General features: G+C 34.1%; 2 protein-coding genes across 2 annotated transcripts in view; one reads left to right on the top strand and one right to left on the bottom strand.

Annotated features, from left to right (window-relative positions):
• Positions 1 to 3,284: 3,284 nt before the first annotated feature.
• On the bottom strand, positions 3,285 to 11,963 carry Cog2 (conserved oligomeric Golgi complex subunit 2). Its single transcript, XM_043036371.2, has 13 exons — positions 11,794 to 11,963; positions 10,394 to 10,627; positions 9,953 to 10,068; positions 8,813 to 8,993; positions 8,451 to 8,627; positions 7,527 to 7,645; positions 6,435 to 6,555; positions 6,149 to 6,288; positions 5,778 to 6,021; positions 5,264 to 5,528; positions 4,489 to 4,771; positions 4,193 to 4,373; positions 3,285 to 4,060 (listed from the first exon to the last, which is right to left on the bottom strand). The coding sequence occupies exons 1-13, from the start codon at positions 11,875 to 11,877 to the stop codon at positions 3,965 to 3,967; spliced, it is 2,241 nt and encodes a 746-aa protein (XP_042892305.2). The 5' UTR covers positions 11,878 to 11,963; the 3' UTR covers positions 3,285 to 3,964.
• A 358-nt stretch (positions 11,964 to 12,321) lies between these two features.
• The window catches only part of Noc1 (Nucleolar complex protein 1), a 12,242-nt gene continuing 9,563 nt past the window's right edge, over positions 12,322 to 15,000 (top strand). The window contains exons 1-2 of the mRNA XM_086556751.1: positions 12,322 to 12,455; positions 14,948 to 15,000. The exon at positions 14,948 to 15,000 is cut by the window's right edge and continues 247 nt beyond it. Coding sequence (XP_086412877.1) covers positions 12,453 to 12,455; positions 14,948 to 15,000 — 56 coding nt within the window. The 5' untranslated portion in view covers positions 12,322 to 12,452. The remainder of the gene's footprint in view (positions 12,456 to 14,947) is intronic.

The following is a 15,000-nucleotide window of genomic DNA, read 5'->3' as shown; positions in this document are numbered from 1 at the left end:
AAATACATTTGAAAAAAATGCATCCTGCAATTTAGTTATTAAAATTATGAAGGAAAAAATAATTGTAATATGCATTTTTTTTTTTTTTTTGCAGTGGCAGTCTTTCTTATGTGATTCATGTGCACTAAATAAAATTGTTTGTTGTTGGATATATGAAAGTAATTTCGATTGCATGATGTAATTGTTTATTCCAATAAAGTTTGACCCCTATTGTAAAAAATATTTTTTTTGTATGATTTATTTAGGAATTTGCTTGTCTTCAGAAAAAAGGATAACTAAAGAATTTGAAGCAATATTATTTTTACAATTCATACTCCTCTATCATCTATTATATACCATAGGTCAGTATTCAAGCAAAATTTTGTATAAAAAAAATTAGAAGATTGTTACAGGACCCCCTTTTTGCAATAATAGGAATAATTTTGTATTCAAATAGATCTTAAGAAGAAATGAACAATTAAATGTTTAAAATGAGACAACTTGGTCTGGGAAATGGTTATGGTGAAACATCTCTATTTCGAGTCTGAGTAGATCATGGAAAAATAAAAATACTTGAGAAAAATTCAAATTCTAGAGAGAAATCTGCATTAATTTCTTGTTTAATGTTTTACTTAAATATTACCAGAAGCTAAGACATTACATAAGAAAAAATTGTATTCTAGGACAAGAATAATTAAATCATAAAATTTTAGTTTCTATATTTTAAAAAATACACAAAGAAAATGCAATTACTTAAAAAAAAAAAAATTGTCTCAGTACAGGTGGTCAAAATCAAGAGGTCAGAATAAAATTTTTCACCCTTCCCCCAAAAAATTAATAATCACTGATTCTTTTAAATATAATTTTGGAGACAAATACTACAAAGTATTGAGAGAGGATTATAGAGGTCCATGAGCTTAGCTTATGCTCAGAACATCAAGCTCTATCTAAGGTGTATGCAACCACTGGCATTCATGCCAAATGTGGTGTGTCAAGGCATTGACTATAGCACACCTACATGCATGCATGCACGCACGCATGCACGCACACGCACACGCACACACACACAAAAAAAAAAAAAAACTAATAATAATGATGACAAAGAAAATCAGGAGGGAGAGGAAAAAAAGTAGTGTATTTGTCAACTATTTCATAGACCTGAAGGCCTACAAAACAGGAAGGATTTTGTACCAGAAAGGAGTAATTATGATAAATTTCAAAATATTTTGTTTCACTTATCTAGAAGTCCAGTGTAGTAGATAAAAAATCATAGTTGGCACACAAGGTTAACAAGAATTTTTTATGGCACTGCCATGCTGCCATTAAAAGATTGTCAACACCTATAATTATAATGTCATGATCAGGCTGATTAATATGAACTTTCAACCTTTTTTTTTCAAACATCTTCATTTACTTAATTCAATATTATTTCAAGTACCTGATGAAATTTAAAAAATGAGTTTGTTGATGGATATAAAATCTGCTTGTTCAGTTGACAAACCTTTACAAAAAACCCTAGTTCTACTGAAAAAATAATAAAAAGAAAAGGAGTCTTTGTTTTTGAAAGATTTCGAACCACTGATTTAGTCACAAAACTTTCAATTCAAATATCATAGATTACTTGGTATTCATTTTCTAAGTTTGGCAAGTTTTAGGCAGTACTGATAGAAAGCTTTGTTGTTGCCCCTTTCACGACAGGTATGTTTCATGGAGTGATATAACTTTCATACTGCATTTTTCCTCTTGTCAACATTACAAGCTCTTTCTTCCCTTAGTTGTGTAAATATGCATAAATGCTAATTAGTATCACAATACTATTATAACAAAAATAGGTTCATATAACATACCATATGTTTAGAAAATCATAGAAGATATACATCTGACAATGCCCACCCCAAGCTGCACATCTTAACCCATTGCCGATGGGGCGGCTAACGATCTACTGGTCATCAAGGCGGACGGTCTACGACACTAGTGGCATCGGCTAAAAATTAGAGGGACGGGGAAAGGGTTTTCTCCACCCTCCGGGTAGCGCAGACTAGCCCAAATAATATTTTTCCATAAATACATCATAAAATGTGAGTTTGGAACCCTGTAGTTCTAGAGCTAGTGCCATTACAGCCATAATAATTCATGACTGTGTGCACACTTCAAGCTAAGATGAGTCAGCACTCATAGCTGGCAGAGGCCGGGCCGCCTTGTGCATATAGCCCGGGCGAAGCGACATCTTCGCAAATCTGTCTGAACTGAACTGAACTGCGCACTTCAACTGTGAGCAGAACCTGATGTTGCGTCATGTACGCATTGACACCCGTCTCTTAGGCCAAATTGGTGCCGACATGTATGTCATGACACCTGTACGCAATGGGTTAGGCCTGATGACGGGCGTCAAGACGTTTGTGGAATTTGGATCACTGTGCTATTTTATTGTACTATGAGTAAGAAGTAAGTGATGATGACAATTGCAGTCATAATTTCTATAACCACCATAGTATTAACCCTCTCTGGATGGGTGGTACACTACAGTACCGCTCATTCAAGGGCCCGTTTGCCAAGTGGCACCATATGGTGCCAGTCATTTAATTGATTTAGGCCTAAGCGTTCGAGAGCCCGGCATTGCAACCATGAAAGGCTGGAATGACCCCGGCGAGAATGGGTTAAGCAAACCTAACATCCAAAACCTAGATGGCGTCACTTTCTTCTAGCACCAGCAGGTTAGAGAGCCTTGAATGACACCCATACATGGTCTCGAGCAAGCACTATCATCATAGAGCGATGACACATAGCAAGTTATCAACCTCTTGCTCTTAAGTACCACTGATAATGAATGTGCAGGCAGAACAAGAAAAGGAAGGTGACTCAAACCATGCCCAATGTTTAAAATGTGCCCCTGTGCCAGTAGGGATGCCTTTTACTGTGACACTCAAAGTCATACTCGTTCAGTATATGAATACACAAAACAAAGTTGTTTTTTGTCCTCACATAAAACAACAATACTATTATCACACTGAGTATAAAGAAAATAATGAGCTGATATGGACCCTATACAACAATTTTAGTCAACTACAGCATTGGTAGTCTGTGATATGACACATTAAGTCTCTCAATAGAATAAAACACACAAAAATGGCTCTATTTTTACAATGAGTAACTGAAAGAGAATGGGAAAAGTCAAGGTATGTTGCATGGAGCTGCCTCGCTCCAAAATAAAGCCTATACTGGAGATTGGGCAAGCAGATATATCCCCCATCTGCAATGGGTTAAGATGTGGCCTATCCTGGCAGGGTTAAAGAAATATCAAGATAAAATATTAGAAAAAAATATTTTATAAACCACATCATCTCACAGGCATATTGTCCATACCTGATGAATATGCTGTTTTAAGCCAAGTGTTGTCCAAACTTTTTTGTTTGCGTGAAATTCATTAAAAGTTTACAAACTTCGGTCTAAGCATTGTCACATACTTTTCTGAGTATATGGTACATATGAAACAGTCTGAATATATATATATATATATCTTTTATTACTTACTAAAGTAATTCTCAACAATTCTGTACATCCATAGATACCTATATGCCACACCACACTAGCATGAATTACATATGCAAACAATATTTCAATGTGGGGCAGAATGATTCAGAGCTCAGTCATCCAACTGAATTGTGCATTTAAGTTGAACTATATGATATCTGTGAGCTTAGAAATTTTTCCAAGACTCCTATGTTTCCCCAAATGATTTCTTTTCTCAGCTTTAACCTAAAGGAATCACAGAAATGGTCTCAGCATCTGTCCCTCAGCATACAGCATATTTTAATAATCAGTGCAAGATAATACACAAGATACACCCACCCCAAGCATATTCCAATACCAATCACAATCCATTCAAAATCCTATGTACAATTAAACTATTATTAATAATAATACAATTTGCAACACTGAGAGACAAAAATATAAATATATAGATTTTTAAACAAACATTCATACATCATGGCACAAACTTGCCCTCTTTAGCATTTTGTACCATTGTCAGGAGGTTGACAAATGAATCGACAATGTTCAGATCAATTGCAAGGGATTTCATCTGCAAAAGACAAACCATGAATTAACTAAAGAATGTACAATGATAATCATTACACTATATCTTATGAATATCATATTAATATCAACATGTACAACAAAAAGTAAGAACAAAGTGAATCAAAATTCCCTTTACCTGACTTCCAAAGAATTCAACATCAAGGCAGATTTGCATGCGAATTTTGTCATCATCTGATAACCCCCCAGTGACCTCTGCACCTCCCTGGGCTCCTCTGTCCCTTGCACGCTTGAGACGTTTTAAGCTTTCCTCCATTTTATGAACAGAGCTCAGGACATCATATGTTAGCGATTTGTATCTGGTAAAGTGAAAGAGTTTTAAATTAATGTTAATCAAATTAAATTTCTACTTCTACTATTGCAATATATTTACTAAATACAATGCTCTTCATCTGTTTTACTGAAGCAACTTACTGTTCACATGCAGTTGTGCAGACTCGTGTTAGCCAGTGGATCAGCAGCTGAGAATCAACTTTTCCTATTGTTTCATTATTAAATGTGGTTAGAACTGAGGCAACTGTTGCTATGTAAGGTTGGTGGGCTGTGGGAGGAACACGATTTGTACGACGGTAGAGTCTTGGTGTGTCTCCAACCTGTCTTAGAGAACTTGTTGCTGCCTCTACCAGTGACTGAACTATAACCTCACTGAGCCCATTGATTAATGATGTCAATTTAACACCCTGATCAGACAATTCATCTGGAAAAAAAGTTAGAATTGTTAAAAGGACAAAATTTTAAAATCTACTGACTTAAAAAAAAAGGATAAACTATAATAACAGAAATGGACTGCAAATTTATCTATCATTACATTTTCAAGATTAATATTTTAATATAAACCTAATAGTACTCTCATCATGACACTATATCAATTTTATCATTATTATCTAGTGAAAAAAAGATATATAACAAAATGGATGTACATGTATCATAGTCCTATATCACTAGCTACTGTCATTCACCTAATTAAATACTGATGAATTCCTTCATCTATGCATATATGCTTGACATAATTTGATGGTAGTGTTCTTAGTACTAAACTATTTCAAGACTCTCATTAGTGGCTTGCCTTCAACCTGATTTATATCATGAAAATAGAAGTTTCAGTAATAACATCAATTGGAAATTAACAACAGTAGTTTCTAAACATATGTAAATAAGCTCCATTGTACAAACCAGAGGCACATCTTACCCTTGATAGCAGTCACTTTATCAGTTGGGAGGAAACAAACTTTAGGTTCAATGGCCTGATCATACAAGAGGGTCAACATCTGGGTTAACTTGTGTATGTCATGAATCAGACATACTGCTGAATTTTTGTCATAAGGCATGTGCATTTGTTGTTTTTCTGTTGTATCACTAGCCTTATCCCCTGCTACATTTGATGGGTCTTGGGGTTTGGAAGGCGAAGGTCCATATCCAGAGGACCTGCTTGCTTGTACAGATGACTTGGAAGTCTGGAAAGCAAAATCATGATTAAAGCCTAATATTCACATGCTTTGTTATTCATTGTAGGCAAGTTACTTCAGCATTATGATTTAAGGGAAAGACAATAAAGCTTATGGCACTCATAAGGAGAAAGAAAAAGGTAATGAGCATTCTCCACTAGAAAAAAAATAAAAGAATAAAGAAAACAAGAGGAACACTTAACGTGAAAAAAGATAAAAAGACAAAAATACGATAAAAATCAAAATCAAAATCCTTACCTTCATACTGTCAGTCACACTGACAACCCATGTTCTATAACGAGATAATATTAGCAGTGTCAGTTTCCAGAAGCGATGGAGGAGAGGAGGCAGAAAAATTTCTAGAGAGTAGCATTTGAGAAGGCTCTCCCACACAGTTTGAGTGGCAGAGAAGATGAAATCTCCGCTGCTACTTGTAGCCCTTGTCAGCCCGGTTATGTTCTGGCTCAAGCTGCATTCAACCACTTGCCCTATCTCTTGATATCTGCATTCATATAATAAAGTTTATAAGATAACTAATTAACTGATCAGTGAAATATTCTTCATTATTTTTCCTATTTCAGACACTGTCCAAACAAACCTGAAAAAGCAAACAAGTTCAAATATCCAACCTGATCTGGAAGTAAACAGGCAGATTCCAGTGTTCCATGAAATTCTTGTACTCCAGCATTTCTCTAAATTCCAGAATCTTCTCTTTATTCCCAAGCAATTTCTCAAAAGCCTCTAAAAACTCCACAGTCTCCAGATATCTCTGTTAAGAAAGTTTTTCATAAATAAATCCTCCATAATTATCTTTTAATCTGAAATTGTGATATACAATGAAAATCAATGAAAACAACATCCTGCCAATAGAAAGCAAAATATGGATATATTGCATATCAATTTCATCTTATTCACCTGGTGGAAAGCAGCTGGGTTTCCAGGATTGAAAATGTGTGGTGTGCCAGTCTCTAGTGCAGTAACAACTTCAGGCCATGCAGATCGCATCAAGAAACTGTACCCTCTGACCACATCTGACCTGTAGGGAATATTTTCATCCTTGCAAAATAAAACTTTTATATAAATGACTTTAATTTACTCACACTCACACTCACACTCACTCTCACTCTCACTCTCACTCTCTCTCACACAGACAACCATACACACACACATATAATAATAATAATAATAATAATAATAATAAAAAAAAAAAAAAAAAAAAAAATTTTCTTTTTTTACTGCTGACTACTCAGGTTAAAACAGATCTAACATAATCTCTCATTGTGAATTAAAAATTAAAAATGATATCATGGCATTCTTACAAACGGCAAGATGCGCCAAGATTACGTTTTTTCTTTTTCTTTTTTAACAATCTGTTACTTACACCTACAAGCAGCACTACAGAATGCCTTGTCTCATCTTCCTTGCTTTCACAAAATGTGGAAAGGGCCACTGCATTAACAAAGGCCATCCATAAAGTAATTAGGCAGAAATGCAGGTGCTTTTACATTCAGGCCAAAGTAATGTCAAGTGCAAGTTTCAAAGTTAGATTAGATTTATTTTATCATTTAGATTAAATTCACTTCTTTTGGAAATAAGGATAGTAGTAAATAGTTGCAAGGAATCAGTTTTGCACATTTTCAATAATGCTCATAATAGAACCCTAAAATTGGTAAGCAGTCATTTCTAATGTAATTACAAATTTATTCATCATAAACATGATCTTTTGCCAAAAAAGTTTAAAATTGTGATGAGGATAGTAGTAAATAGTTGCTAGGAATCAGTTTTGTACAATTTCAACAATGGTATAAGGTATACTTTAAAGTAATTTATTGACACGTTACACTAATAAAAGGACCCTGAAAATTGGTAAGCAGTCTTTTCTAATGTAAATACATATCTACCCATCAAAAACGTGATCGTTTGCAAAAAAAAGTTTAAAATTGACCTGAACTAATGAAGAAAATGAGAAAAAACAATATCTTTTTTTATTAAAATCATTCAACAAACCCTTGTCCTGTGGTGACTTGGAGCAGTGGTTGACACACACTATTCACAGAGCTCAAAGTGTTGGCGTACATTCCAGGTAAACCACGGGGGTCTGATCGTAATGCTGATTCACTGATGACCTGGTAATATTTAAAAAATTCAATGTCAAGGTTAGTTATGTATACTGGCCCTGCTCTTAAAATGTTTGAGCTTGGTAATACCTAACAAAATATACCCAGTATAGTAAATGACAAAAATATCCTCAGTGACTATAGACTACTGTAAGTTTAGCTATACGTGGCAACTGCGCATTTCTGTTTGGCTGATAATCAATGGGTCTGATATCAAGCTATTAATTCAGTTATATATTTGAATATGTAGACGTGCAAAGAACCCTTCCACGTTCACACATAAATCCCAAACATGCAAATTTGCACCGATAATATGTAATGCAAATAAATGAAAGGCAAACTTGTACCAAAGTCTCTAGTTTGATCACATGTAAAAGAACAATGGGATTTGAATAATAATTCTTTCTCTCATTTGAAGTATATAAAGAGATATATAGCAGTGTAAGTGCTAGTAAAAGAGATTTTGATAATATACTGCATGTAAATTACATGGGTAATATTCAAAATCCCATTGATTTGGTCATTGAAGTTGACATCCTATCATAGCAAACACACACAACTCAATCCATATCAGCCTGTTTGGAATTTAGATATGAATAAGTAAGAGTTCTTTTATATCTACATCAAATATATTACTGAATTAATAGCTTCAGTATTTATCACAACTAACTAATAGCATCAAACACTATGATTTTCAACCAATGACGAGTCAGTAATGTGCAAATGTGCCACAACACTGATACTTGTGGACAGATCAGGTGAAACAGACTAGAGGCCTCAGTAATCTCAAAATCATAACAAATTCAAAGCTTACATCTTCCAAGTTTTTCCTAATAAGTTCTCTGACAAGTTGGTGAGCATGTGCTACACTGCCGAGACTTGCATATGTTCGCAAGGTTCTCCTCAGCAAAGGAAGATCTTTATTCAGAACCCCCTCACGCAATCCTCGTTCCAATCCATGCTCTACAAACTGGCAGACTTTGGCTACTCTCTGTTGAAAAAGAAATGTAGATTGATTGTTACATCCTCCAAATATAAATCCTCACACTATATTTCTTTCTTACTATTTTCTGATCTATTTCTTCAAATCATAATCCTGTATTATTATTATCACTGTTTTAAACATCTTGGGCTCTCTCAGATCCTAAAATCAAGCACAAATATCAAAGTACATACTGGCTTGCAGACATCCAGGAGAGCTGATCCTTCACAGTGTGACACCAAAAAATTGAGATGATTCACTTCAGCTGCTAATCGATCAACAAGATCACCCTCTTCGCCTCCTTCTCCATACCCATTCAGTGTCTCTCTCCCTTCTTTGCCACCAGACTTCAAGAGAGCCTCTAATCGGTCCAATCTGGTGGTAATTAAGTAACTGGATTAAGGTGACCATCTCACAAAAACATGGCCAAGTGTTGCCATCGCTTGACATATTGTGTCATCTGTCGTTAATAGGTTATGGGTTTGGCCCCATGAAAGTTACTCCTCCTCCTATTACAACATGTACTTCAATTGAGTACATTCATTTAGTTTACAGTATCATATATAGAAGTAATGTTTTGTAATTCTGATATTAACTTTAGTTGTGGGAAGATTGAAAAAAAGGGGGGGGGGGATTTATAAGAAAATTATATATCTGAATGTTGTACATAGATGATATTTGGATACATAAGCTCAACTTATACACCTGCTTGCCTAAACCAGAATGACTGTTGGAAAACATAGATGGGTGGGGGAGATAGGAAGATGGGACACTATTTCTTACCCAGTTTTATTCTTTCTTTCTTTATTGAAGACACATAACATTTTTTTTTTTTTACAAGATGTATAAACTTTGAACACTGTAACAATGCAATGTAAAATTTGAAAAAAAGAAAAAAAGTAGTAGTAAGGGTACTCCTGTTGCACTGTCTTTCTGAATAAAATGAGCCTGTTCTCTGTTCTTAAATAAAAAATTGGATCCCAAGGAAGGTCCAGTATAAGCCTACTGGAATCCTCCCTCCCCCTCCACCTTTTTTCTTACTATAATGCCAAAACTAATGGGCCTAGTGAATTGCTATACTTCTTTCTATATTCATTGGGAAAGTTTTTTTTAACACAATTTTTATAGCAATATTTTTGGGAAATGTATAGTTTGGATGCTGGTAGAAAAAATCCCCACAAATATTGCAAACAATGGAATGGGAAGCAAACAAATGACTCTTTATTCAAGTGACCATATACTGAAGAAGAAAAAAGAAAAAATTTTCTCTGTTTCACTAGCTGTTCTTTTATAACTTAAGCAAAACATTATCAACTGTAATATCAGGATTTTACCTGTTGGATATTTGAGTCAGGCGATGTAACATGGCTTTTTGTTTCGTAAAAACCTGTCTTTTCTCCAAATCTTGAGATGTTGTAGTTATTGCATCATCTAGTAACTTTTCTACACTCTGTCAAGAATATACACACAATATATCAATAAATGTTTATCCTTTTCAATAAAATGTTAATAAAATTGCCTGATATATAATGATGGTGCATGAAGTTTCTAAAACAATACAATATTCCAATTTCGTTTAGACAAACAAGAAGAGTAAAAGGAAACTACACATAAGAACAGTATCTGATAAAAGATATAATGGGGTGTCTTAAATCTATAATATAGAGTTGAAGAGAAACAATTCAAGAAAGACTGCAGAAGTTTCAATGTATCAATATCAGTGATGAGAGATTACGCATATTTCAAACTTATTTATGTTACAGATGAATACCTACCAACACTTCCTCCCGAAGCTGTCCTAGTGGTGTTTTTAAAGCTTCAATTAGTCTGTCTAAACCAGTCAAGTTAGTGGAGAGGTTAACAAAGTCAGCATAATCTCGGTTGATTAATTCAATCATAGCAGACCGCAGGATCTTCAGGTAAACTCCTAAATCATCACGTAGAGTCTCCAGGCCTCCACTCCCAGCGGCCTGGTGAACTCGGACAAAATTGTCCACCGAAAAGTCATTCTGGAAAAACATAATTAATTATTATATTGAAATTTAAGATAATCAATGAATGCATATAATCATATTATACATTGGTATCAGTAAAGTATCAATATATCAGATATGAAAAAAAAATTCATACTTAAAATAAAAGCATGTGATTTGGATATTACTTGATCTAAGAAATACAGTTATGAACATTTTTTTCTCCCTATTGGTCTACAATCCCACAATCTAGGCTGGTTTTAGATAAATTGATAGAAACTACATAAATACGTGTTCAAGTGTAGATAAAATTGGCAGACGCAGTTGAATATCTTAAATATGTTAATAGACTTTATAGTATATATGTTATTCCTAAACCAAAAATTTAATGTGATACCATGGCAAACACACATTTTGGAATGATGGTGGAGAAATAAGGAGTGGGTTTCCTATTTCAATCCCCATCTCTGTTACTTGTGAGCATGAGTTAAACCTTGTGTGTGTCATATTGTGACTAAAATATTAGGTATTGATGGTTTGCTTGTGGTGTCTGCTGTTTGAACATAGTAGTCTTAGTCCACAGAAATCAACTATAGTATTTGTATTGGCAATTTTAGCTGGAGATGACAAGAAATCCACCTCCTACAACCCTCTTGAAAGCCAGCAGAGTGTCAACCAATGGTCACTGCCATGACAGTGCCATGCTGTCAAGTGACAACTATGCCTTTCTTGCCCGCAGCATACTAGCAATTAAAATCTCCACCATATATACTTGCACAAGACTGAGCTTGAATAGATTTAATTTCTGACATTATATCACCAGGTTTAAAAGCTCTATCTTGCCCCAATACACATGGTGGAGGTTTGCTGGCCTTTGACATTAGTACTGAAAGGCATGGACTCTGTAAAAATAACATTAATTACTGCCAATATAGCGGTTACAATTGGTTTCCGCAGACTAATACTAGGCCCTCGCTAAAGACTGGGTATCCCTCTTGAACCACATAAAAGTTATATTTTCCGAGTCCTCCACTATTGCTACCTTGCATTTCCTTTGACAATTACTTAAAGGACGTTCTAGTAAAATGTAGACAATAAGTATATGATATATACACATTTCATTAGTTCCGAAAGACGTCAAAAATAAGAGGAAAAGAGGAGACTAAAATTATGCTAAAATTAAGTTTTTTTTAATGGTCAACCTTCATGAAATCATCTTTATCGAAGCACAATGATGACGTTCCATATAAGTGCACTGGAAGAGAGTTCTCAGCTGTTGTTTCCATGATAAATTGACGGTGGTGGTTGCGGTGTTGGGACTCTCAGTCACTCATTCTGACAGACTGCCACGGTCACAATGAGGGCTACGGACTTACAAAATAATATGACAGTATATCTACTTGTTATAATTAATTCTGGTAAAATTTCGACTTGAATTATAAAAACGTATTTCATTTGGTATCATATGGCTTATTGGATAAATACAATATTATTCATTTATAATTACAAACTTTAATTCTACGTTTGTAATCTTCCAATACTTGTAGCCTTACACCATTATCAGGATGAAAATGGATTTGTTTTTAGATTATAAAAAATATTATTAAGTTTACCGTCAGGAACCACAAACACAATTGAGATAAAACTAAATAATTGTAGATATAGGCTGATACAATGATTTATAAGTTGAAGGTGCGATGAGGTTAGAACATAAGAAAATATTTAGCCTCATCTACGATTCCTGAAAACAACACGTGTTGTCTTATGGTCTTGTTTACATCGTAGTACCACGAGCACGACAGCCGATGATCTCCATGTGAATAAGAAACTGAAGTAGAAAAAGTGTGAAATACTTGCAAAAATGGTAATGTAACTCTACTGGTATATACTTCAAAGTCCTTCATGACTGTTTAGATGAATCAGATTAAATATTTTTTGGTTCAGTTAGTATTATTCTTGGAAGTTGCTATTACCTATGATGAAAGTTATTTCTGGATACAATAGTCAATTTTCAGAACAGAGCCTCCTTGTTAGATATCACATAATTGGTATCAATTGATTTCTTTCACACTTTACTATTCAAATAATATCGATTTTACCCGTGATTCACCCTTATTCCACCATAATTCCCACAATCTGGGCTCCGATAGCATGGTAGGGTATGAAGTAGATCAAGGACATTTGGAGGTAAATTACATAAAATGCACTAATATATTCCACAATTATACCTAAGTACAAAATACACCTCGACCTAGATAAAAACAATACTCTATGTCTGTGTCCTTTGCCCTATCCTGCTGCAAAAAACAGGAAGATGTTTGTATCATAGGGCGGAGGGTTGGGGGATTACTTGCAGGTGGCATTTACAGATAATTTATGATAATTGTCAGTTTGTGTTTGTTGTTATTAGTTATTTTTAACTTGCAATTTACCTTGTCTATTTCCTACCCTCCCTAGTCCAGATAGTTGGAAATTTGGGGATACAAATTGATATATATATATATATATATATATATATTTATATATATATATATTAATATATATATATTATATATTAATACACACACACACATATATTATCATATATTATATATATATATACATATATATAATATATATCACATATATATTTATAATTAATAATATAAATATATATATACTAATATATACACTATATATATAATATATATAACACTATATATATACTTATATACATACATATCACACTCACACTCACACACACACTCACACTCACACACACACACACACACACACACACACACACACACACACACACACTCACACACACACACACACACACACACACACACACACACACACACACACACACACACACACACACACACACACACACACACACACACACACACACACACACACACATATGTAGGCACATTTGCGCACACATACACATATTTAAGAAAGGAAAAGAGAGCAATGGTATCTTGTCTTTTTTTTATGTGCACACAGTTAGCTAGATATGAGTTATTTATATCCGCTTATAATCTTGCTGGCATTATCAGTAATAGGCAAATATAAGTCCCAGTGGGTTAAGTATGAAAGGGTTAGCTCAGGCATAGAGAATGATTCCAACAACTGTATTCATGGTACATCATATAGTGGTGTGAGGTAACACACAGAATATAAGAAATCAGAATAGCCACATGACATCATTATTGAACATTTATTCAGTGATACTTTAATTTTGGGTCATTTGTTGTTGTTTTTATGCATGAATAGATAGCTTAGATATAGTAATAATTAATGTTCTATGACATTTCTGAGTTTTTATGTTGTCTTAGTTATCCATGTAACCCAAAATATGTCATGAATACAGCTTTTACAAGCATTTAGGGTCATGACCAAAACTTGTAATTTGCAGTAAAATTGCAATATTGCAAGTACATGTAGCTTCTAGCTGAGAGATTCCCTATGGTGCAAGGCCACACTGAACCTCTCAGAGGATTTTTAACCCACCCTGTTCTAAGGGGCAACCAAAAGAGGTTTGATATTTAATTTTATTTTCTCGGTAAAGTAAAAAAAAAAAAATGTCATAGGACGTCATCCATCATGTCAGAAATATTCTAATGACATGATATCATCCATCGTGAATGGCTGAAGTTGTGTTATAAATTAGATTCATATGTATTTTTTGACATTCATTTGTATTCAATTGGGCTTCATTTGACTTCAGGGTTTTTATAGGACCATAAAGTTTTAACTTAACAGACATATAAGACACTGATTTTAAAATTATAAGTTCAAGAAGAGAGAATGTGCTTATTTTTTTTTTTTCTTAGCAAACACGATCATATAGTTTATGTCAAAAAGTTCTGTCAAGGCTTGTGTAGGGAACAATTAGCTCAAGCCCACCTATAATGGGGTCTCAGTCTGTCTCCAGAATTGAGTATGATATCTTAAGGTAAACAGATTCATTATGCCCCTTAATAGAGATCCATTACTAGAGGTATGGAATAAGAGATTTACAAAGTAATAGTTTTATGCTAATTTTGCAAAGAGCTGTATCAGTTTAAAGCAAGAAAAGACATTGGGCTTATGCAAAATCTCAATGTTTAGTATAAATCAATAGAAAATAGAAATATCATAGAACAAATGAATATACAATTCTTGTTAGAATTACTATCTCTTACTCTTTAGAACTGTAACAAGTTAGATTTTTTTCCCATGGAAATAATCTGGATATGTCTTTTGTAAGATTCACACAGAATATTATTCGTATGGTTAAGAGATATCAGCACAACATGACTGCAACTACTAATGGCTTAAGAAATTTGATGGTAATTATTTTTACAATTGTTTTAATTTCCTCCACAGGTAAAAGACCTTTCAACGATGGCGAAGTTGACCACACAAGTGAAGAAGGATCC

This window comes from Penaeus japonicus, unplaced genomic scaffold (genome assembly GCF_977035675.1).
Source record: "Penaeus japonicus unplaced genomic scaffold, GWHDUDI00000001_assembly GWHDUDI00000033, whole genome shotgun sequence".
In the NCBI taxonomy this organism is placed as follows: domain Eukaryota; kingdom Metazoa; phylum Arthropoda; class Malacostraca; order Decapoda; family Penaeidae; genus Penaeus; species Penaeus japonicus.
Note: the sequence above shows the minus strand (reverse complement) of the source record. Positions and strands in the feature narration are given on the sequence as shown.